At 38.6% G+C, this 26,759-nt stretch overlaps 1 protein-coding gene across 1 annotated transcript in view; it reads left to right on the top strand.

The window, feature by feature from the left end:
- The first annotated feature begins 14,092 nt into the window (after positions 1 to 14,092).
- The window catches only part of cbln1 (cerebellin 1 precursor), a 29,904-nt gene continuing 17,237 nt past the window's right edge, over positions 14,093 to 26,759 (top strand). The window contains exons 1-2 of the mRNA XM_076732317.1: positions 14,093 to 15,009; positions 16,362 to 16,481. Of these exons, the coding sequence (XP_076588432.1) occupies positions 14,752 to 15,009; positions 16,362 to 16,481 (378 nt within the window). The 5' untranslated portion in view covers positions 14,093 to 14,751. The remainder of the gene's footprint in view (positions 15,010 to 16,361; positions 16,482 to 26,759) is intronic.

Genomic DNA, 26,759 nt, shown 5'->3' with positions numbered 1-26,759 from the left:
TGGTGAGAAAGCACTGTACCTCAAGCAATGTTATGGTGCAATGACAAAGCATGCTCACATGATTTCGCCTACACACACACATACACACACACGCACAGACATAGTACAATGGGGTCTCATGAGGGAGGCCAGTGATCACATCCCAATGATGTCTGGTTAACCGTGATCCCTCTTTGTTTACCTGCCACTGTATGGGCACGTTTTGCTCTGGAAGACTGCCTCTGTCTCTGTGAGAGTTTAGTGTGTGTGCAAACTTGCGTAGGTATGTTGCTTTGCAGAAAACTGTGGGACTTGAGATTTCTCTTCTGTTCTTTCAAATGAAAAAGTGTGTGTGTGTGTGTGTGTGTGTGTGTGTGTGTGTGTAAGTATGTGTATGCATGTATTATGTATATGTGTGTTGCATAAAGTTTCATTCACACATTTTCTCCACACCTTCTCTATAATTTATTCATACCTTTATGCAGCAAGATCCAGGTCACTTCCAATGTTAAACCAAATATTTTTGGTTAAGATTTTTACACTCTCTGGGAAAATATGCAGCACTGAAATAAAAGTGATAAAAACAAGAGTGTTCAGTGCAAAGCACTTGTTATTCTGTGTGTTTCTTCTTATTATTATTAGTGATACAGTGCTGAGCGCTGAACACAGCAGGGGCACTCTTGTTATTTTGCGTGTTTCTTCTTCTTCTTATTATTATTCATCTTCCGTACAAATTTCAATTCGCTACTCGTCAAAAACGATAGCGAGCACCCAGGCACATGATACACCAAAACGTGCAGCTTGATCGGACTCTGTGTGCTATCATTTATCTCCACAGAATACGCATTAAATTTCCCATTCAAAGTGATGGGGACGAGGCGAAAAAAGTGAAAAAAATTCAACCTTTTTCAAAGGACTACTGCTCCGGCATACGTTCACCTAGAGACGCCATTCCAACTTTAAAACGTAGACACAAGTCTTGTGGATTGGTGTATTATTCCACGAATTGATAGGTCATATAGTTTTTGATCAATCGCTGTTCAATGACCATGATCAATTTTGGAGAAATTTTGAGATTATAATGGGTGTGTATTGCACGGAATGTTTGTGTTGATGTCATCAGTCAGAGTGGCAGAGAGCCTAAAAAAACTCCAGATTTTTTGTCTTTCCACACTCCTCCCAGCCACAATTTACGCTCTAGACGCATGATTTTTTCCACATTTGTAGACACATTTGTTCCGTCTCTCACAATGTGCTCAAAAAATCGGAGAGACTTACAGAATTTGAATTGGCAGCCTCTAAGTGTGGCCACGTCTGCCTCCTCCTCTCCTGCTCCTCATTGACTCCAATACAAAGATTTTCTGAGAAGCAGAACGGACCCCTGTTTTAAAATCAAAATATTTTGTGTAGAAACACCAAAAGCACACCAAAGCGTTCAGGAAGTCCTTACAGTGACGATGGTCTGTGTTTTTTTCTGATAGGAGCTACTGTTCTCTCAGGATAAGCCCAAACGTGAGAGCAGTGCAGAGGCAGAAAATGGCTCTGTTTCTCCGCTTTTCTGTCTGCCCCTGTCTGTCTGCCTGAGGGGCCCCAATCGTCAATGGCAACCAGCTCAAGTTGCCGTGACAACCTCTGAGCCTCAGTACTTCTCTGAGCACTCCTCTCCCACACACCCAAACACACATATGAAGCTTCGTGTGATTCCAGATACACACACAGACACCCACAAACACCAACACTTGTAACCAGGGTTAAAATCCTGGAGTAGACCTCTATAGCATTTACAAGGATCTCATGTAGTGTTGTCTGTGGTGTTTACTAACACTTAATTTACTAACACTTACTTTAATAGAACTGCAGTGCTATAGAGGTCAGTGTTCTGTCTTTAGTACTAGCCACACGCCCCGGCGTTTGCGCACTGTATCACTCTCAAAATTTCCCGCTGGGGAGAAATTGTCTAGTTAAAGTTGTTGTTCCTAGAGAGATAGCTTATCTTAGCTTCTTTTTTCACAAATTACAATCATCAGGCAATTGAGACAGAAAGCATCAGAAACACATTATGTCCTGATCACAGAGAGCAGTTCGATGCCTCACGGCAGCCTATATTAGGCAGTAGAAAGACAACATTTGTCTCATTGGATAAGGTACAGAAGGCTTCACTTCAGCTCTTCCTTGTAGGTGAGCAGGTGGTGACAATGTCACCAGCCAAACATTGAAAATGCTGCAGCCAAACTTGTTTACTAATCTTTAATTAGAGAATCATAGAGGCACGTGTGATAACAAACTGTACATTCAAGTTCAGTTTTGCATCGCTCATTGGAAATAAGAACATGCAGAATAAATACAGAGAATGCAACAAACACCTAGAATAAGCCAGCATTCCTCCTAATGGGCTGTTTTGCTACAGACGTTGCACAATACCGTCACAAGTAATTTGACAATTACATTGAGGAAATTATTCTACATTCATCTACATCTACACATTTTACTTTTTTCTATGAATATCAGCTCCAAACAACACACTCTATGCCAAATCATATATCCCTATCCTTTTTATGTATGGTAAAAATTGAGACTAAAATAGAAAAAGTGACAATTGTTCCTTTCAGCATTCATACCTAATTAGCTTACAAATAGTGCATCTTTTTCTAGTGACAACAATAGGTCCAGACAATATGCCATGTACCTAGAGCCATTTCTTCACAGTACACTGCCTGTTGATTATTTTGTATTTCTTAATGCTATCTTCACAATCACAATAGAGTAAATGCATCTTTATCTCATATTTGCTTGATTGGATTATTTTGTTTCAGTCTTTACTTACCCCCCAGAAAATAAACTTTGGTAATTTCCCTTCCTAAATGTCATGGCAGCACTGCATTCCCTCAGAGTCTGAGCCTAGAGACCAGCAGTCAGACAGACAGCCTTGTCGTGCAGAAGTGATGAATATGGTAGCCATGAACGCGCTTTAAACTCTGCTGAGCACAAACCAACACACACACTCAAACATAAATACTCTAACAGATGTATATACACACACACATCGACCAAGTAGGTGTGTGGTGGCAGCTTGCTCCTGTCTGTCACTCCAGTTAAACTGCAGTCAGGCCAGTATCATCCTCTCTGTTCCTTCTGTATGCCAGTGACAACCTGAGACAGCTAACACACACACAACCACAATTTGCCTAACCCTAACCTAAACTTACCCTAAGCTTAACCCAAGTCTTCAGCCTAAAATTTAATGACTTTCATGATGGGGACATACATTTCGTCCCCACAAGTAGGGCAAGTCCCCACAATGTGACTGTGTAAACATATTTATGTCCCCACAACAGAGTAATACATAAGCATACACACACCTCAAAATAAGTCCAAGACAACTCATGTCTTATCACAGCATATAAAACATTTTACAACACCATATATTTGTGAATTCTTCCACATTTTTTTGTCAACCTGTAAAAGTTGTGATTAGTTTTCAGTCTGTGAAAACAATATTCTGATACAGATGGTTTTTACATCAAAATCCAAAGAACCCACCATTTTACATCTTCTAGACAGTCATTTCTGCTTGACCAAAAACTAAATCAAACAAGTGACATTTCACATTCCACTTTTGGTTGTACCTGTAGCCAATGATGAGGCAACATTTCTCCAAACATCCTGACCATTTGCTGTTGAAACAGGGAACACAGTTTAGCATTGTCAATCGACATAATACCATTTAGTCTGTCCTCATTTAAAATTTTATCAATGATTTGTACATAGTTTTGCCTCACATGACATTTAAATTGCTTTTGGAGACTTGCTGGACACCAATAGTTGACTAGAGCAGTCTTTAAAATAAGGAACAAGTGTCAGTGCAGGGAAAGGATTATCAAAATTTGGTTGACAGCGTCTGTTACAGCATGCATTTAACAAAGATTTAAAAAGTAATTTATATCCCTGACAGATCTAACTCCCAAATGAAAGGCCAGATCTGTAGCACTGATCAAACGAGGTGCACTTAAATAGACAGGGAAAGAGAACTAATCAAGACAATCACAAGGGAAAACACAGGAAGTAAAGCAAACGCTGACATCCAGCAAAATGTATTTTCTGTTTTCTGAGTTGTCCTTTAACTTCCTCTAAACCAGTTGCACACAAAAGAATTAACAGCAAGATAAGCACTAAGATATTAAATTAACTCAATACAGATACTTCTATTCTTACTTCAGTTATCACATGTAAAGTTAATGGGAACTTCTACATAAACTATGTGTTTATTCAAGTATTATACATAAAAGCAGTGTATTTAAAATGAGTTACTTTATCTCCTGTAATAAATTACAAACCCTTACAAGCACAGTTCTGAAAATTTTATTGCCACATCTAACGCCTATTCCAAGCAGGCCAGGTAACAACTTCTCAATTGCTGTTACTGCCAAATGCATTTGTTCAATCGGCATTTCCAAAAACAACTGACCCATCAACATGTATTGCATATCTGGGTAAAACATAAACATACAAGGCTTTCCAGTGTGGTAATACCACAGATGAAAATGAAGGCACGAAGACTTTAAGTACACCTGTACAACCTACTGAAATTCAATTGGACAACTCTGCTGTAAATTCTACCTGTACAAAGTTTAAAATGTTCAGTTTTGTGAATTTGTCAGAAATGTTTATTCTGGCCCCCTCATGTATCCAGATGTGAAGAGACCATCACTGACTATGACCTTATTGTTGAACATCTAATTAAGACCTCCATGACAATGTCAACAAAAACAATAAGTTATATGGGAGAAGAGTGTACAGTCATAGCTAATTAAGTGGCCACAGTGTATACTGTATCATTATGTCATCTACCAGATAGTTTGTGGAAGCTGTTACATGGAATGCATTGTTTATTCCTCTTCATTTTTAACAAAGACAAAAAAGTATGATCTCAATGCAAAACTAACTGTTGATGATGATGATGATGATGATGATGATTATTATTATTATTATTATTATTATCATCTTTATTTTAGGTGTTTGGATCTTTTGGGACAGTTTGTTGCCATCCAATTTCATCAGCACTTTCTGGAAGAACTCCAATATGAATCTGAGTTCCTGGGGATAGCTCAGGTTGAGTGTGTAAATCAATTCAAAGAGCATGGCACATCCAAAGGAAATACTTCTCAGCTTGCATAGCAGTTCCACGCCTTTCTGCCTCTTAATCAGAACCTTCATTGCAAATCACATAAAGCTCATGGTGGTCTGTGCGATCCCTCTCTCAGCTTCCTCAGTGTTGATGTTCTAATAATGAGAAACAAATTGATCATTTTGAAATAAAGAAAAGACCTGAAGTTTATTGTTGAAAGCTCAGCAAAATGCCATTACTAACCAAGTACTCCTTCATGAGAGTGTTGCTATCCTCATTGAGGTAGACATAAAGACTTCTAAGGACACAGTCCCTCTTAAATTCAATATCCTCATTCAATACATTTATGGCCCTCTTATTCTCACTGCAGTTGTTACTTTGACACTGAAGACGCAGTAGCATGCTGATACACAACATATCCTTCTCTGGGCTATCAGATTTGATCAGAAATTAGCCCTTCTTAATCCACACCTGGTTTGTTTTACAGAGTTCATAATTCTGAAATGCTGAAAGTGAACTTGTGTTATCCTCCAAAACTGAGTAAATTGTATAAAAAATTGTTTAGATTTAAGAGCAAAGTATGCTGTCAGTTGATGCCAACAAGGACAGGACATAACAAATTACCATCACCTGAAAAGGCACCATTCCTACAACCAAAGCATTATTCTAAGTTACAAGGCAAGCTAACTTGTATTGTTTTGTGAAGGCAAATAAAACATTTTGCAAAGTTAAGTGATTTGATCAAGTCCCTACAAATATATTATTTTAGCACAAAATATGTTGCGAACCAAGCAATGTTTGCCATGTTGTTATGTTTACATCATGTAATTCTATTTCGTATTTCAATAAACTCCTCTAAAGCTTAACTGATGAACCCTGTGGTTTCTTGAGGCTTCACTCATTGTCAATAAACTCTTCATACTGGCAGTATTATAGGAGCCCTGTTAAACACCAATGTAACATGAAAAAAAAAAAAAGATCTTACTTGGCTAAATAATGTAACAGTGTAATGCACTTGTCTTAGCAGTTGGAGCCACGAGGCATTTGATCTTCCTTGCAGCAGCTCCTTCTCTATTGCTGAAGACCTTAATAGGATAAGATATGGTCAGCCGACAGAGGAAGAGAGAACTGTGTGTGCGTGTGTGTGTGTGTGTGTGTGTGTGTGTGTGTGTGTGTGTGTGTGTGAGAGAGAGAGAGAGAGAGAGAGAGAGAACAGTCTGATCTTGAATTAACAATCAATTAATTTTAACAAAGTCAACAAAGGCCACCGCAGTCTGAATGTGGTTCAGCTGACTAAGTGTAGAACGAACCACCAACCATTAGTTCAAGTGCGGAGGAGTAAAACACAATGAGGTCCACAATGAACTCATCTGGAGAGCTAACCTGTGGTCACAAATGAAGACAGCCTGAGCTAGCTTAACCGAAGTGGTTTCCGACTAGTGGCAGTGGCGACACAAGGTCTATTCTCGGAGGCAAGGAGGCTTGCAGTGTAGGCTACGAGCATGTTAGCATATGATGCAAAAGACACAGTGACTAGGTTGACAAAGGTCGAAGTAGCTTGTGCTAAACCACTAGTATTATGCAGCCAGGGCCAGCCCAGTCAATTATGCAGGCCATGAACTCTTAGACACTTGCTAACTTAAATTCACTCAAAATATAACTGCCACAACAGTTGTATTCATCTGTAAAATATACCACAAAATGTAAATTAATACTTCTGGAATAATCTATTTGTACACTCTAACACAACAGATTGCAAAAATTAAACCTTCCTTACAACTTACTTGTCACAGTTGTCAAAATGCCAAGCCTGCGTTGCCAGGGGTCAGGGTTCATGTCCATTCACGTCAGTTATAAAATGACGGGATCAAGTAAAATAAAGTTTTCTTGATTTGTTTACAACCCCATTTCCAAAAAACGTTGGGACACTGTATAAAATGTAGATAGAAACAGAATGTGACAATTTGCACACAGAAAGTCCATATTTAATTGAAAGAGCTCAAAGACAACATATCAAATGTTGAAACAGAAATTTCAATGTTTTTGAAAATGATATCCTCATTTAGAATTTGATGCCAGCAACCCATTTCCAAAAGTTGGGAGAGGGTTATGTTTACCACTCTGTTGCATCACCTCTTCTTTTAACAACACTCAGTAAATGTTTGGAAATTGAGGAGACCAATTGCTGTAATTTTTAAAGTGGAATGTTTTTCCATTCTTGCTGACGACGGCCTTGCAGAAGAGGAAACGGCACTTCATCTTCCTCCAGAGTTGGCGAAGTTGTTCAGAAGCGACACCGAGGATGAAGAATTCAATGGATTCAGTGATGTGGAATGGGATCGAGAGCTTGGTGAACTTGCTTACGGTAACTTGCTTGTTGGACTTGCTGGCTTGTTATGTTAATTTAGTCTATTCAGCCTCCCAGTGTGACTTATATATGTTTTTTTCCTCTTCATTATGCATTTTTTGACTGATGCGACTTATACTCCGGAACGACTTATAGTCCGGAAAATATGATACTTTACGTTTCATAGTGGCCAAACGTTTTGGCACCCGGACTCTTTTCTACAGAGCCATGCTGTTTGGAATATTTGCAGAATGTGTTTTGGCATTGACTTGCTGAAATAAGCAAGGCCTTCCCTGAAAAAGATGTTGTCTACTTTGCAGCATATGTTGTTCCAAAACCTGTATATATGGTTCAGCATTAATGGTGCCTTCACAAATGTGCAGGTTGTCCATGGCATGTGCATTAATGCACCTCCATACCATCACGGATGCTAGCTTCCGAACTGTGCGCTGACAAGAAGATGGATGATCCCTCTTCTCTCTAACCCAGAGGATGCAGCATCCATGATTTCCGAAAACAACATTTTTGGAAGTGTTTCTGAGTCCATGCAGTGATGTCCACTAAAAAATTGTGTCTGTTTTCAATGCAGTGTCATCTGAGGGCTCGAAGATCAGGACCATCCAATATTGGTTTTCAGCCTTGTCTGTTGTGTACGGAGATTTCTTAAGGTTCTCTGAATCTTTTAATGACATTATGTGCTTTAGACAATGAAATCCCCAAATTCTTTGCAATTTTACAGTGAGAAACATTTTTCTAAAATTGAGCACGGTCTGTCACAGAGTGGCGAACCCCTCCCCATCTTTGCTTCAGCCTCTGTGGGATGCTCTTTTTTATATCCAATCAAGTTATTAACCTTTTTGCCAGTTAATCTAATTGATTGTGAGATGTTTCACTGCGTGCTTTCCTTTGGCATATCAACTTTTCCAGTCTTTTGTTGCCACTCTCCCAACTTTTTTGAAATGTGTTACTGGCAAAAAATTGTAAATGAGGATATAATTGTCAAAAACAATAACCTTCTCAGTTTCAACATTTGATATGTTGTCTTTGTGCTATTTTCAATTACATATGGTGTTTATTTTATTTTATTTTATTTTATTTTTTTGCAAGTCTTCACATTCCGTCTGCATTTGTGTTTTATACAGCATCCCACCTTTTTTGGAGTTGGGGTTGTATATTCAGTTTATAATCAGCAAATTTACATTGTGTTGAACTATTTGAATAAATAAAATTTTGATTTCATATTTTTCAGTTACATTTTACTTACAATAATAATTTATATTTATAAGGGCCAAGAATAATTTTTTGAGTGTAAGACAAGCTTCCTTCTCAGCTCATCAGTCACTGCTAAAGCTTCCATTTTTCTCCAGTCAATCTTTGCAGAGCATAGTGCACCAGAATCATTAACAATTTCAACAAGGACATTAATATTATTTTGTTTTTTGACATGGACAACAACATCATCAGTGTTAGCAGATGTCCTTTCTTAAGACCAATGATCAGCAAATCATTACAGTCAAGGACCAGAAAACCTTTTAAAAGTCTGAATGAAGGCAATCAATGCCTGGAGCCTCTCTTGGTTCTGCATCGCCACATTCAGCTCTTGAGCAGAGATATGTGCATCCAAGTTTGCGTTAGCCTCCACAGGAACCTTCTGTAGCCCCTCATACCATGACTGTGCCTCTACTGCTCTCCTGTGGAACTCCTCAAAGAGCTCCTCATAGAAGGTGAATGCACATCTGCAAATCTCTGCAGACCCCTGCAGCAGCTGGCCAGTGTCGGACTGCGGAGAATGCATGAGTCTTTTTGTCCATTTTTGCATTTGAGGCCAAAGAAAGTGAGAGGGAGCATCTTTTCAGGTAACATTTTGAAACTAGGAGCAAAACAAAGCATCCTGAGCTGAAAAACCCAGCAGGTCAGATACAGCTGACTTTTTGCCTTGATAACTTTAATGTGTGTTCTTTCTCCTGTGGAATCTGCTAAATCTTGCCACTCCACTATTTCTCTCTCCTGAGCTTTCTTAGACCTTGTAATGTCCTTTGTGACATTGAGACATTGTATGTACAGATGGTTTATTTTAGCCTTGCCTATATTCTACCACTGTTGAAAAAGAGTGTGTTCAAATTTTGTTTTTGTATAGTTATATATAGTATAAGACCAATCTTGGAGGCTCCATTTGGTTCTGGATGGTTCCTGTATAGATTTGTATTTGCAGTACAGTAAAAGTTACCACCCAGGAACATGTATCCTTAAACAATAACACTTGTTAACAACAGTGTTTGAAGTGTTTTGAAAAAACACTTTCTCTGTGCCTATGATGGAAATATATGAGAATATAGACATTAATGAAAGTAATTTCTACATATTCAAAAGCTTGTATTTTCAACAAGCCCTCAACAATTTCTGATGAAATTATGTTTTTTTTTAACTCTCACAAGCGTATACGGCCTTCTTATGGGATCAAGTGAAATGAAGTTTACTTGATTTGTTTACAACTCTCTTTCCAAAAAAGTTGGGATGCTGTGTAAAAAATAAAGAGAAACAGAATGTGATCATTTGCACAAAACAAATGATCACATTGACTTAATTGACTTAAAACAAATGACTTAATTGAAAAAGACATCATATCAAATGTTGAAACTGAGAAAATTAAAATTATATCCTCACTTAAAATTCTAGCCAGCAACATGTTTCAAAAAAAGTTGGCAGTGGCAACAAAAGAATGGAAAAGTTGCGAAATGCTCAGATCAAACACCTGGTAGAATGTCTCACAATTAATTAGGTTATCTGGCAACAGGTTAATAACATGATCAGGTATAAAAGGGGCAGTAAAGATGGGGAGGGGTTCACCACTCTGTGACAGACTGCACTGGTAAATAGTGCAACAATTTAACAATAATGTTTCTCAAGGCAAAATTGCAAAAACAAAAGAAAAAAAAAGAGTTTGGGGATTTGATTGTCAACAGTGCATAATGTCATTAAAAGATTCAGAGAAACTGAAGAAATCTCTGCATGCAAGGGGAAAGGCCGAAAACCAATGTTGAATGGCCATGATCTTCATGCCCTCAGACACTGAATTGAAAACAGACATAATTCTGTAGTGGACATCACTGCATGGTTTCAGGAACACTTCCATAAAACAATGTGACACAGTTTATCACTGCATCCACAAATGCAAGTTGATACTCTACATTGCAAAGTGGAAACTGTTATTATAGGTAAACAACATCTTTCTCAGGGAAAGCTTTTCTTATTTCAGCAAGACAATGCCAAAACATTCTGCAGATATTCCAAACATCATGTCTCTGTAGTAAATGAGTCCAGGTGCTAAAATGGTCAGCCTACAGTCCTGACTTGTCACCCACTGAAAATGTTGACAAAGGACACCCTGAACTGTTGAGCTGATGAAATGGCACTTCAAGCAAGAATGGAAGAACATTCCACACAGCAATTGGTCTCTTCAGTTCCCAAAAGTTTACTGAGTGTTGTTAAAGGAGAGGTGATGCAGCAGAGTGATAAACATGACCCTGTCCCAACATTTTGAAACCTGTTGCTGGCATCAAATTCTAAGTGAGCATATCATTTTCAAAAACAGTGAAATTACTCAGTTTCAGCTATTGATGTGTGTGTCTTTGTGCTATGTTCAATTAAACATGGACTTTCTGTGTTTCGCAAAACATCACATTCTGTTTCTATTTATGTTTTACACAGTGTCCCAAAATTTTTGAAAACAAGGTTGTATTTACTGTCTGTGCATGTTTTTTTTTTTTTTTTTTTCTTTCCCCCAAGACAGGTCAGCAGCTGTAAATCTGATATAGGATGGCTGTTGAGCAAGCATGTTTTGTTTTTTATTCTTTTTAAGTAACTATTACCACCAGCGAGATTTTGCCCTTTTAGCTAAATAAAAAGGAAAAAAATACACTCTTAACTGATAATTACATATATTCATATATCATATTTACTTACAATGATGAAGAACAAATCCTATTATTTTTTAAATAATATAAAAATATGGACGGTACTTAATATTTGCAGTGGTACCCCTGGGGCAGCTACTGGCACTCTGTGGCAAATATTAAGACATTTTCGCAATTGTAAATTGTATTTTCATTAAATGTTTTAAACTACTTAATTATATCAGTGTCTGTTGTTACTCTGATGCTGCTTAGATGCTACAAAGAAGTGAAACAAATAGGTAACAATGAAAAACAAGCAAAAAAATAAAGAGACATAAAAAGAGACATGAAAATATGTAACCATGTATCTGGATTTTTCCTCATATTTTTATTTTGAGTTTATTAAGTAGCCTACATGTTTTATTATATTCTTAAGGCGTAATAAAATTGAGTATTTATGTCATCATTGTAACCGATTTTTAACAAAAGTCATTATTAGTAGAGTATTTTTGTTCCATTTTATTTAACTAAATTGGCGAAATCATAACCTAAATAATTGCATAAAAAGAAAGCAAAACATTGTGTTCGACAACCTGAAAAAGATTTACAGCTGCTCACCCAACTAACCATGCACAGATATTAATTACTCGTGAAGCATGTATTCTCAATGGCCCCTCAGCTGCACTCCCGCAACATTTCATTGTTTCTGAGGTCATATGCACAGTATAATGAAAGTCATGAACTTTAAATTTGAACATCGGATTCAACTCCTTGTCAAAACACGACATGTTTTTGATGAACAGATGATGGGGATCATCTTTGTCGGAGACATTCACTGTCCGTGTCTCATCAGCTCTTTCTCAAAAGACAATTTTTCAGGGGCACATTAGAAATAATGACCTTTATAAACAGGACTTACTAGTAACGGCACGGGGGTGCAAGCACCTTTAATCTGTACTCTGCTCGTAAGCAGCTGATTCACTCTTTCTGTACTGTCAAGAAAAATCACAACAGCACTGTTCATTGTGGATGCAGAGAAAGTGTGATGGCATTTCAGCGTGTTTTACGAAAGCTGGAGACTTGGCCAGTAGACTGGCCACGCTGACAACCGCCACCATAACTTCATAACTCCACAAAACACTGTTTCCTCAAACAACGCAGCAACTACACAAACAGTGAAAAGGGCTAGAAAAAAAAAGAGTAAGCAAACTCACTAAATTTGTCACGCACTCAGAAGCACTTTGACACAGAGAGAGAGAGAGAGAGAGAGAGAGAGAGAGAGAGAGAGAGAGAGAGTATAGATGTGGCTTGTCCGCTGCAACCTGCATCTCAGATAAGTCATTCTGGCCAATCACCATCAGCTTGTAATCGAGGCTGAAGGAAACCCCAGGGAGAGAGAAACAACAACAAAGAGCAAGGGAGGAAAACAGCAGGAACAACAGAGGGGAGGGAGGGGGAAAATAGAGAGACAAGGAGAGAAGAATCCAGGAGAGAGCGTTCCTGTAAAGAAACTGAGGGAGGAGACAGAATGATGGAGCAAAGGGGGGAGATATGGGAACAAAAGAGGAAGGGACAGTAAAAAATAAACAGTCATGATGAACAAGAAAGTGAGACAAAAAGAAAGATAAAAAAGAAGTAGGAGAAGATAAAAAGAAGTGGGAGAAATTGAAAAAAGAAAGACTGAGACAAAGTATGAAGGACAGACCAGTGGAGGCACACACTGAAAACAAAAGGCTTTAAAATGTGTGCTGAAGTTGTTGCATGCTATTCCAACTGTGTGTGCAATACCACACAATTTGACTTTCTGCTTATCCACTCACATGAAGCTGATGAATCTGCCAAAGTCTTAGTATTAATGGACTGTGAAAGCAGTTGCGTAATGTCCATCGTGGCTCTGCAGGAAGCTTTCTTAAGTCTGAAAAAACTCAAGTTACATCACTTGAATAAACTTGGTTTGGGCTTTACAATCAAAACCCTTGAAAATAGATGTGTGTAACTGGAAAGACACGGGTGTTTAAGCAAACGAGAAGATGCCATCAAGTTGCATTATGGGATGTGTAGGATATACTGTTTTCAGAACTTTACCCAAGGGACTAAAAGTCAGGGTACCCTGCCCTCTGCTCCATCAAATTTCACTTCTTGTACTGTAATACTGTTGGTATGTCTTTGTTGGTCTGGTTTCCAGTGGTCCTCACTTGCACTCACTATGCAAAAATTAGATTTTACATAGCTTGAGGAGGTATTTACCCAACCTGGAGCGGTTTCATGTTTACACCTAATAAGCTGGTTGCCAAGCATCTTAACAACTCTGTTTTTGAGCAGTCTGCTGCTTCAGTGATGATCATGATGATGAACAGAAACACATCATACAGTAAGTGTGGACCGTGCATGTGTGTTCATCTTACATGGCTCCTCCATCGTCAGAACTGCTGCTGCTTTAAGTGGTTCAGCTGTAAGCTGCTGAGAAGACAATGTGTGTGAATGAGGTGAGTAAGAGAGGAAAAGCAAAGAGATGACGAGAAAGAAAAAGAATACAGTAGTATGTGTATGTGAGGGAGTGAAATTAGATAGATAGATAGATAGATAGATAGATAGGATAAAATGAAGACAGTGAGAAAGAGAGAGAGATGGGGAGTGTGTGTGTGTGTGTGTGTGTGTGTGTGTGTGTGAGAGAGAGAGAGAGAGAGAGAGAGAGAGAGAGAGGCCGGGAGGGGGGCGGTCGTCACGCAGTGATTGGAAAATATCGAAGACGCGCACGCGCTAATCCGGAGATGGGTCTCCGTTATGGCGGGGAGGGAGGGGTCTGTGAAAAAAAAAAAAAAAAAAAAAAAAAAAAAAGCAGACTCGGACCAGGGCGGGAGCATCTTGCGCTCGCTCGCCCCGTCTCTTCCTCTCGAGCCTTTTGTGTTTGAAACTCTCATATCTCACTTATCAATAATTCAAACGTGCGAGAGAGAGCAGACGGAGCTCCCCCTGCGCGCTATGAGTTCTGCTGCCTCGTCACTCGTCCAGGGCCCCTCCGCACCGTGCGCGACTCCCGCTTATTGTGTTTCCAAGTGACAGAGAAGCCGCTGAGAAGTGAGAAAAAAGGAAAAGAACAGGTGAAAAGTGGCGACTGGCGACTAGAGAAATTAGGGTAACAGAAAGAAGTAATTTTCGGAAAAAGGAGGGAAGCCTAAAAAATAAACCGTTTGGTTTCCCCTCCAACAGACTCCGCGGGGAAGAAAGTGTTTGCTGTAGGCTGATTATTTGCAAGAAAACGGAGAGGCATCTAGTTCTAAGACACGCTTTATAAAGGTTCATCGGGGAACACCGGGAATCTGTCGCTACCTCACTTTTTTAAAGGGAAATAGACCCACGGTTTAAGGCGTGAAGACGACGGAAGAAGTTCGTCGTTCTGGTCCGGTATGTTGGCTTTTTGCCTGCTTAGTGCCGTGTGGCTGGCGGCGATCCCGGGACGCGCTCAGAACGAGACTGAACCAATCGTCCTTGAGGGGAAATGCCTCGTGGTGTGCGACTCCAACCCGACCTCGGACCCTACTGGCACGGCACTCGGGATCTCGGTGCGCTCGGGTAGTGCCAAGGTGGCGTTCTCCGCAGTCCGGAACACCAACCATGAGCCCTCCGAGATGAGCAACCGGACCATGGTCATCTACTTCGACCGGGTAGGAGGAAAAAAAATCAAAGCAGCAAACTAACTTGACAGTTGTTTTAGTGAGTCTTGTTTTAGGTCTGTTTCATTTTAAAAGAATGCCACCTGGTGAAGGAATGGTGTAGATCAGTGCAAATATGAAGTTTGAAGTGGTGGGGGTGTATGTGTGTTTCATGTGTGGCATGCGTTTTGCCGAACGAGGCAGTCGCCAAATAACCTGTGGATGGCAAAAACCTGTCAATGGACTCAAGAATAAAATCTCATTTATTTTACATCAACACCAGAAATAAACAACAAAAACAGGTCGTTTTTTCTGCGCGATCAACCCCCCAGAAGAATGTACCGTGTGGTCTCTTCTACGCATCTTAAATGACATCAGAAAAAACTCCAAACACTGAATAGGTTACATGCAATAAAGATTTAACTTACTCTCGGGGCTTGCTGTGTGGAAAACTTGATTAGGCTGTGGATATAGGCTACAGTGTCTGGACGAACGCATTGCTGCAGGTTCTGTGTCTCTGTTAATCGTCTTGTGGACAGTAGAGAGCAGTTCCATTCAGCAAAACTAAAAGTGGAGCGGAAATTAATCTCTCTCGGTGACGATTCTTTTTATACTGTGGATAATACATTTCCAAAGTAGTTAGGTAAGTATAACCTGGATGGCGAGCCTTTTGAATATTTCAACTTTTTGAGGAGGCAATATGGGATATGGGAACTGACACCCCGCCAAATAATTCAGTAACAGCAGGTCGCAAGGGTGATGTCCTACCCGCCTGCCGTTAAAGGTTAATTCTCCCTCAAACTGCCGTTCAATTACACGCCATAGTTCGCCTCCATCCATAAAACTAGACATTTGGCTGCAGAAATGCATAATTGAAAATTTAATTTGAAAGACTGATTCAGTTCCTTTTTCTTCTTTTCTAAAGTTTGGAAGTTCTGACACGGAACTGATTCCACTGCATCAATCAATCCGAATCTGTGGTCCGGGGCCAGAGGGGTCTTTGGAGTCCTGTATCAAACACACAAAAATAAAAAATAAAATCAAAAAAAAAAAAAAAAAAAAAAAAAAAAGTACAACAATGACATGTGTGCTTGGTTTCAGGTTCTATTGTGAAATTAGACAAAATAAACTATGATAAAACTATGCAGTATATGAGTCAATTTCGGGTTTGCAACAAGAAAACTTTTGAAATTTTCTTTTTTGATGTGGGCTATGCCTTTGGTTGCTGATGTTTGTCAAGATGTCCTTATAATAAATGTTTTATGCGCCCATGTGATCTAGTGACTTCGGAGTGTAACTGCTGTGTCAGACAGCAATTTCATCGATGCACTTTCTTTCTTTCTTTCTTTCTTTCTTTCTTTCAGGTTTTGGTAAACGTTGGGAGGAATTTTGACGAGGAGAGAAGTAACTTCATTGCGCCGCGCAAAGGGATTTACAGTTTTAACTTCCACGTAGTGAAAGTCTACAACCGTCAAACTATACAGGTAGCGCGTTTCCGTGTGTTTGTCTGTCTGTTCCGTGTGTGTGTGTGTGTGTGTGTTTATTTTATGGGTGTTTGTGTGTCTGTGCGTGCGGACCACACCAGGCGCCCTCATGCTGTTTTTCCCTTATAAAAGTTGGATATCACCCGTACTGGAAGTCATTTTTTAGATGTTGAGATGCCATTCCGGAGAGACAACGACGGAGGCGGGTGTTAAGAGATGAAAGCTAGTCGCCCACCACCCATAATCATAATTAATCAATACATGCACAGAGGACTGAGCCAAATTAAGCGCGTGTAGCCAGCAGGGGGACGGGGTGCTGTGTTGAGCGCGAGGAGGGGCACGCCGCTCCAGCACTTTGCTTTCAGCACCGTGGACAGCGACGTTCCCTTCCTTGCTTCTTCTCATGAAAATCAAGATTTTTGATTATTTAGAGGAGCAAAACATTAAGTTCATTCATCCAAAGTGCAAACAGAAACAAGAAACTTTAATTTTCTGTTACACACAAACATTCATAAACACTTTCACATGGGTTCTATGTGCAAATAACATGTTTTCCATTTCGTTTCTCACTCACTCACACACACACACACACACACACACACACACACACACACACTGCCTGCAGTATGCCCCATCACAACTGTCCTTTCATCCTGCTAACATCTTGTTTTCACTATGCCTTAGATGTAGTTTTCATATTCGTTTGATGTGTCAAGTGATAGGAAGAACTTGAGCAGTCATGAGACCATTTTCATTTAACATGCACGTGATGTTGCTTTACAAGGCACACAGTTTTAATTATAATGTATCTCTTGCAAATTAAAATGTTGTGTAATTATGCTGTTGGCTCCCTTGGGCTTTGGCATTATGTTTTGCTACTTATACTTTATTACTGGAGTCTTTAATTAATAAGCATGGCAGCAGCAGTAACAACAATATCAACAACTAGAAGGGCGGACAATATGTGAGCGGGAAGAGCTGTGTCAAGCTTGGCGAATACTTCCAGTTATCCTTGTGTGACTGATTGCAAATAGGCCATGGATTGCAAACACTTAACTCATGGTGGTGAGGTAATTAGGTGTGTCATATTATGCAGAACATAATAGTGATAATGCCTGTCACATTGGTGCTGTTATTTGTGCTATGTATTTACATTCTTTCACTATGAAAATACACTATTGTTATTAGACATCATTAGCAGTAAAAGAGTGAAAGAGGGAGAAAAAAGGAAAACAGATAAATTGTCATTTGACAATTGCCTGACTTTTACAATCAGGATCTTGAGGCTAGTGTACAACACGTTTGGGCAAAGTCCTGTGAAGTTAAGTCCTCTGAAGCCCAAAAAAGTTTTAAATAGTAACATTTCAAGATTTAATTTGAAACTTTAGGCTTAAATGGCTTTAGGAAAAGCATCTGTTCTGTCCTGTCATGTTTCTGACATGAAATAGACAGGTGTAGGTTGTCCTCTCTCCTCCAAACATCCAGTCTGTTCTCTGCTCACCTTCAACCTCTTCCACTTATCCTCCCATCCATCCAGCACATCTGCTGTGTTGAAAACTCCCACTGTTTGATTGCCTTAGAGGCAGCTACTGTGGTGCATGCAAGAGATGAGAGACAGCAGGGAAAGGAGAGTGGTAGGGATGACGGAGATGGGAAAGAGAGGAAAGGATGAGAGTAAATGTAAGTAGTACATGTACCAGTAAGAGGGATGAGGGGAAAAGAAAGAGGGAATGACTGACAGAGGGGAAGGAAGTGAGAAGGAGAAAAAAGAAAGTAACCGGGGAATGGAAGAATGTACAGCAAATGGAGAACTCAAAAGGTGGGAGAACTGAAAGGAGGGGCTGTAGAAAAAAGGGAAAAAAGAGAAAAGAGGGACAAATTATGGAAGAAGAAAGGATGGACAGTAAGGAAAGGGCAAGAGGGTTCAGGCAGGTGAAGAGAGCTATGAAAAAGCCAGACACCATAAGTAACCATGGATCAGTGGATGCTGGGATGATGTACAAAGGGAAGAATAAACAGTTTGTTCCATCTATCATTAGTCCTTACCTTGCAGGAATCAGTCTATTTATGTGTGAGGGGTGAGAGAAGTGGTATGGTTGTCAAAAAGCAAAAGTATAGAAAATGAAAAACAGTATATCCTCTTATCTAAAGCTGTGTCTATACTTCTACTAATTACTTACAATATACATATCAAACATTTCCCGTTGTTACAGGTTTTCATTTAATTTGCAACTTCTTACATTTCCTACACGTGCCACTGCTCTTTCTCTGAAACAAATGAATTCCATCACCATAAATGAACACCTTGTACGTGTGGCAATTCAATAGGGGTTAATGTGCCTTCTGTTTGAGTACTGCACAGTAATCAGCCTTTCAGTGTTAAGTTGATGTTGGAATTGCTTTAAAAATGACCTTCCACAGAGCAGTGGATCTGAATTTTAGAAAAGATCATTTAAAGAAAAAAGCTTCTGGCCAAGAGATGTAAAGCATGTACTGTCATATTAAAGTGCTGTTTATTGTGATTTTGCACTGTGAATAAGCAGTATTTTACAACAGTATTTTGAGCACATGACCATTCAGAAATGGCACTCACGAGGCCTCTGGTCACAGCAGCTCTGTAACGGTGAAAGCTACAAAAGGAACGCACCTAAAATGCTTCATGCTTTGTTTGTATTAACACCTTCATATTCCTATTAAGAGAAAAAAACTTTGATGCATTGTTTCAAGCTGTTGATTTGAATTTGAAGTCATACTCCATTTTCAAATGCCATGTAATTCATTCAGAGCAGCAAATGCTACCCCTGGTAAGTGTCGTACAAGAAGATTGTTAGAATACCAAAATGGTTCAGTACAATTTCAGTGTAAAATAATTATGTCCTGTTGAAATCCAAGTGTATTTTTCCATCAGTTTTGTTTTTAATTGTGTTAATAACATTGATATTATTATGAACTATGTTAACAACAATACTTGGTTCTGATTCAGCTAATTATATATACAGTACACAAACTAGAGGTAAATAGGGGATAGAAATCATCATAGCATTTTTAAGCAGAACTTTGAACAGGGCAAATATCCAGAGTTGCTACTGTAGTTTTTTATTAGCCACCCAAAAAGTTTTGCTTGTCAATAGTAATCATTCTGAGAGAAGAAACACATCTATTAAAATATTAACAAAATGTAACATAGATCATTGTTTTTGTTGGATGCGTTTTTCACAGCGTACAAACAACATAAAGACCCAAAATATTATTATTAATGATATTGACCAGGTAGGTGGATGTCTATTTTGACACATATAGACTGCATGAATATTTGCAATGATTTAACTTTTTTCTCTCTTTTCATCTTTTTTTTTTTTTTTTTTACAATGTAATTCTATTATTTATATAATATATAATGAATGCTGTGTGACTGTTATATGAGCCTGTTTTCTCATTAAAATGGTTGTAATGCTTTCATGAAGTGAAATGCCCAATAAGCACCACTTTATGAAAGTGTTGGCAAATTCTGTCTCAAAAACACTTTTGAAACATTGATACATATATAGTACCACTGAGATGAAACTTAGCAAAAGCCACATACCCTCTAGACACCCTTAGATATCATCAAACAGTTTATTTAATATAGTCCGATTCCCTGTGCAGCTTTCCACTACTGACTCTGAGACACTGGCTAAACGCAAAAAATGTCAGCCCTTTCTGTAGGAAACACAAATTTTTAAACATACAATAATAGTATAAAACAAAATGAACTTTTTTGAAATTTTTTGCCCAATCAAACAGAAGATCTTAGAAAGAACTTTTAATCTTAATCTCCTGTTTTATCTTGCCTTTACCTCTCACAGCTCTGTCAGATCATTGCATGTCACTGTATACACAGACACATTTGAACCATGGTAATACCTCAATAATACACCTGGGGGTCAAACAGAATTCAACTGTAGTTACATTAGTTACAGTGCATAACTCTCATCAAAGCATTTGTGTAAAGGCTCACTTTTCAATTGCATGACCTGGAGCACCTCGAAATAAATGTGAATGCAGTGGTGTGGTGTGGTGGCTCAGAGCCATTTGAACTACTATTTTAGTTCAGCAAGGCTTCAGCAGATGCACAAAGGCAGTGGAGAAGAAGGGAGGATGTAAAATTGCCCCAAATGCTATGACATGAATTAACATAGTAAATTGCTGAGGAAAAGGCTTCATGTTTGCCTTGTAGCATGAGAACTATGTGACATGTGTTTGGCAGGGTTTTTCAATGCTGCAGACGACAGAAAGCAGTTTGTGATTTGTAGTTTTAAGCTGAGGTAGAGGCCATAATGAGTAGGGTTGACAAGTCAGAGTGCTATGATATAACTTGATCCTTGGTTTGAGGTGCCAGTTTTTTCACAAGATATAAAGAAGTGATAAAAGAAAGATAGTATTTTGCTCAGCATTATTTTTGCACTTAGTCATGTCATTATTTGATTCATTTTATTGTTAGTTCGAAGAGAGTAATATGATGCATGTCTTTTGTAAATTTCATCTCATGGTGCTTTCTTGTTGCATCAAACTATTGATTCTTCCAGGTTTTTGGTGTGTTTAACTAATGCTGTCCACATAATTTACTCTAACTATAAAAAAGTGGACTTAATTTTAAGGTACTTTTAAACAGTGTTGATCAGGAAATCACTCAAAAGGCTATGAGATGACAGTGAGATCCTGTAAATGAGTCTCAATTTACCAATTGAGAATTATATTTTATGGTCTCTAAATTAACCTCTCAAGGTTAATCTCTAAAATATCTCCATCATTCATCCAGGAAAGGGGGTATTAATCTTTAAGCATTGTTTGTGAGTGCCTCAATAATACTGGTAATATGCTATTTGAGACCAACAGGACCTCACAAATACAACTTGAAAAGTGAGATTGTTAGAAATACAACAATATATCATGGAAGCTGTCAGGCCTCACACACAAAGTATTTTAGTTGCTTGTTCAAAATAACATAAACAAGTCTGTTCCTGAGGTAGAGTCATTTTTAGCTATGTTAGTTGTATGTCTATGTTGATTGGTCTGTCCACCACTTTGGTCCAGACTGAAATTTTTCATCAGATACTAGATGGATTATCTGTATGTTGTTTATGTGTTGTATGGTTCATTGATAACAGAGATAAAGCCTCCCATCTTCTTTTTTTACAGTTTATGTCATTATGTGTGTGAAGATTATGTCATCTGCACACATGCACGCATGCGCGCGCGCGCGCACACACACACACACACACACACACACACACACAAACAGAATGAGTCTACATGCCAGATGCTTGGTTTCATTTTTATCCCATCAACCTATGCTCAGTCTCCCTCTGTTTGGCAGAACATTATAGAAAGTTGCCCTGGTTTGTGCTCATGTGTGAAAGAGAGGAGGTGTGAGAAAAAGCATTCTTTGAATAATTATTGTTTTGAAATTCAACAAGATTATTACCAAGACCCTACAAAACTGAATCATTAGGACTGTAGACATAGTCCAAAAAAAGAACACTGACATTTCTTGCCAACTGCTCTTTAGGCCTAAAGCAATGTTTAACTTAGTCACTTTTCTCTTCATTCTTGGGTTAATAATTGCAAAAAAAACTAAACATTTTATTGGTTGTAAAGGTCAGAGGAAATCTCAGTTGATTCTATTTTTGTAATGAAAGTTAAAAACACGGTGCTGACATCAGGCTTGTTTATTAATAGGTATATGCCTCAAAGGATGTGCATGAAGTGTATAAAGCATTACGAAGTCTTTCAGTTGATTAGTCACACAAATCATTCCTGTCCACGTATGTGTTTAGCTAACAGCTTCAAAGACTGTGAGCCTCCAGTCAATAGCTGGGTTGCAAAGAGAGCAGGAACATCTGCCAGACATTTGCAGTTTTGCTGGGGAGATCTTGTCAACCAGCAGTATTCAGAAGAAAAGAAAAATCTCATGTTTAGTAGCACTTTCATCTGATTGTTTCTGGATTTAATTTAGGGGGCTTCTGATGCCTGTCTGTACAGTGCTGGCGAAAGGTGACAATAGCTGACTAGAAAAGTATTTTTTTTATTATATTTCCACCAGCAGAGTTAGACAGGGTATTAGGTTTGCCACATCCTGTCTGGTTAGTAGTGTACCTAAGAAAGACAACTGTGTGGATTTCAGGGACTAGGGACAATGGCTTTAATTGTTCAATCTGCCCAATTATAATAATGACTGTGAAAGTACTGAACATTACAACAGCGGCAGACATTTGAACAAATAGTTTCTCCTCAACCAGTTTGCCCAGAAATTCCAAACTTGTTCACAGAACATTGCATGCCTGCATCATCCTCAGGTCTTGTTAATTCAAATAGGTGGGTGGTGATATATTGCAACTGCAGTCCATTTACCATTTGTCTGTATGGTTTACTCAGGAGACAGTTATGTGTGTGTGTCAGTGTGTGCATGGACATGTATTACTCATGTTATGGGGACATCAATGCTTTGTTTTTCTGTATGGGTTCCCATAACATAAATCATTAAATTTTAGGGTGAATGCTTGGGTTAAGGCAAGGCTCGGGTTAGGCTAAGTTCAGGGTTAGGGTTATGGTGAGTCTCCAGGAAATGAATCATGAATAAAAGTCAAAGTAACGTCTTCTGAAGTGATGTGTGTGTGTGTGTGTGTGTGTGTGTGTGTGTGTGAGAGAGAGTGTGTGAGTGAGTTAGTGGGTATGTGTAAGAACCTGTGTGTAAGAACGATTTGAAATTTGTTTGGCAGGCTCTGTTAGTCCTGGAGAAGGCAGAGAGCAGTTGTAAGTGGAGCTAGAGGCCACAGTGGGTAGGGTTGACAAGTCGTGGCAGAACACTATGGCATAACTTGACCCTTGGTTTGAGTTGCCACTTTTTTCATGAAATATAAAGAAGTGATAAAACAAAGACAGTACTTTGCTCAGCATTATTTTACAAATATTTATTTAAGTATTTGATTCATTTTATTCTTAGTTGAAAGAGAATAATATTAAAGCATGTCTTTTTGAATTTCAACTCATGATGCTTGCTAGTTGCATCAAATAATTAATTCCACCAAGTTTCTTTTGGTGTAAAATGATATTTGGTGTAAATGATATTAAAAATCATGCTCCCATGAATGATTGGAGCATGATTTTTAATACAGAGAAGAATAAAATTACATAAGACACCTCACTGAATTAGATTTCAAGAAATCCATCAAACTAAGACCACTATGTGTACACACTTAAACAATAAATTCTAGATGACCAGAGCAATAAGGACAAGGCCAAGACAACAGTAAATTCATATTGGATTCACTTCCTAGAAGAAGCTAATCAAAATTCTAAAGCTTGATTGCTGATGGACTCTCTGCCATTATGGTATTCAGAAATGGCACTTGGAATGATGTGATTGCAATATTTTTTCCTGTAAGTTTTCAACTGTGATGCTAATAAATATTTGCTGTCTTTTATGAATGAAAGAATTAACCCTCCCTGAAGTTGTCAGAGGTCAGCTTGCCAACCCCTGGCAGTGAGCCCAAAAGTTCAGAATTCATAGTTTACCCATTTTATAGAGTCAGATTATTCTCTAGACTCTCTACTCCATGGACCCACCATAAAACCACTTCACTCCCAAGCTCCCTGGAGCTGACAGCAATGCTCTGGCCTAATTACAGCAGATAACTCCTGAAGTGTCAAAGAATCACTAAGTTTGTCTATTAGACACTTGGGTTTACATTGGCCTGCTGTTGTATTTAGTCTCGACCTCAATAAGCTAATTAGTTTTTTTTTTTATTTTTAATGTCAAGTCTAGCCCTCACAGTGTCTGCTTAGAAAAATTCTGGCAGTTAGACAAATGTAGTTTCAGACCCTTCATTATGTCCTCACTTCAGTTATTGTTGCTTAAATGATTAAATAAAAATGTTAACATGTACATGTTCAACCCAAAAACTGATCACAGCTTGTAGCAAAAGGAATGGTAAGATGGAGTGAGATGCCACACTAAGAGGGCATGCATGTGCATAAGTGGGCACTGCCACTCTTCTTTATTCCTCAACAACAGGGAGGAGAAAGTAGGTGTTTTGTTTTTTTTGCTTCTCTCTCTCTCTCTCTCTCTCTATATATATATATATATAATTTACTATATATGTTAAGCAGTTTCTTTAGTTTGTCCTTCATCTGTTCTTCAGTTCAGTCTTGTCAAAGCTTTTCAGCCTCGTCCCAGGCAAGCAGGTGGTCTATTTGTCCAGAGACTAACTCACTTCCACAGTGCAGTGATCAGCTGAATCCCAAGCTGTGTCAAGCATACTGAAGACAGCCACTGAACTTGACAGAAAGAAATCTTCTTCGAGGACTCTGCTCCAGTATGATCAATGATATAATCACAGTTGATCAGAGTTACAAAAGTCAGAACTGTGACAAATTCTGTCAAGCTGCCACCACACCTCCCGCACATCCAAGCTGGTGTGTTTTGAAGAGGTTATAATCCTGCTGCCTGGTGAGAGACATGGTCAAAATTGACATGTGGTATCCCTGATGGCTGAAATCCAGAGCGCTCCAGGAAGCTCCAGACAAGAGAAAGAGACACATCAGCTGCCCAAGCTGACTAGGAATATTTTCAGAAGCGTAAAATAAAATATTTGTATTTCCAGTCAGTATAGTTGTGATATCTAATTGCTTCAGTTTCTTTTGGCTTCCCATCCCTCTTATTTGCTGAATGCTCCTTAAGCCTTATTTCACTGTGTTATCTTTCATCCACTTGATCTGTGTTTCCACTAACTAATGCATCTTATCAAGATATCATGCTTGATCTGGTCTGATGGCCCTCAATCACAATCACAATGTAAGTTGCTGCATTCGTGACTTCATCCAGTCCCTTATTCAGGAATTTTTCATTGCTGTGTTTGTATATATGTGTGTGTGTGTGTGTGTGTGTGTGTGTGTGTGTATATATATATATAAAATAAAGAACCTGGTAATGTGAGTTTTTGTACATGAAGTGTTACAGTCACTGTGCGCAAGTCAAGAACTCTGTAACAAACTCAGTTAATTAGTTGGATGTCAGTTTCTCCCTTGGGTGGTGCCAAAGGTGAATTTAAAGTTAATTTCTGTTATTTATTATAGATACCGAATTTATGATAGCCAGAAGTGCATGTAAATAATTCCTCTTAGAAAAGTAAAGATATTGGCTCCAATAAATGAGTATCCTTTTAGATAAAATATTCCAAACATTGATTTTTTTCCTTACATATCACCACTTGGCTATTTGAAATAGGCCTAAAAAATTAGACACATGACTATGGTGTTACGTGCATCCTTTTGAAAATTCTTGTTTGAAGCCATTCTTACCAGTGTGCCTGCTTTGGTCAGTTAGAGTGAACCATGAGTAAGTGTCTGTCCAGTGTTTTCAAAATGAACTCTGGAGGACCATTTCTAATTTTCTGAGACTTCATGCTAATGAAAAAAAGGATGCACTGAGGTAAAAATAAATGGCTGACAGGCTCTGCTGAGTGCGGAGGCAAAGAGGCTGCAGCGATCACTGTGGCAGTGATGGAGCATAAGAAGAGTAGAAGAAACACTGACTGTCTTTTGTTTGTAATAGCACTCTACAATGGTATTATAAGATAGTGTGCTTAAAAGGTAATATTTATCTGGAATAATGATGGCTTGGCAAACAATGATGTTCTATATAGAATGTAAATAAATTTCCTTTTTAGTAACCTGTACACACATGTTGTCATGTAATAGTTATACTAGATGTCAAAATCCACCTTGATTTTCTTTACTCTCATTGCAGTGATAATTTAAGATTTCGACAAACACACTACTTACAAAAATCCTATTAATTTATTTAGAATATTCAGGCATTATAACTCCATATTTATGTACAAATTTCATCCCAAATGGAAAAACTGCTTATTAAAAATGGTTACAAAATACAGCCATGGCCCACTGAGAGCTGCAGGGTGGTAATTGAAAAAAGAAATCATCAACTGTAGGTTTCCACAAAATCAAACAAAGAACAGAGATCTGAAAATGAAAAAGCTATTTGAAACCACCAAATAAACACACAGTTGACCTATATAAAATCTCCTGGTCAGATGTTCCAGATACAGGACCTACGAGAAAGCCTGTGCTGCAGGAAAACATTTCTTCCCAGAATGCAAAATATGTTACTAGAAACTGCTTTGGTTCCCACCTCAAAACTGTTGGCAGCAGGATTTTGGTAATTAACCAGCATTACCAGCATTACACTGTTCCACAACATTCATTAAGAAGTAGCACCAC

The sequence above is a fragment of the Chaetodon auriga genome, chromosome 6 (assembly GCF_051107435.1).
Source record: "Chaetodon auriga isolate fChaAug3 chromosome 6, fChaAug3.hap1, whole genome shotgun sequence".
NCBI lineage: Eukaryota > Metazoa > Chordata > Actinopteri > Chaetodontiformes > Chaetodontidae > Chaetodon > Chaetodon auriga.
This window is presented reverse-complemented; position numbering and strand designations above follow the sequence as displayed.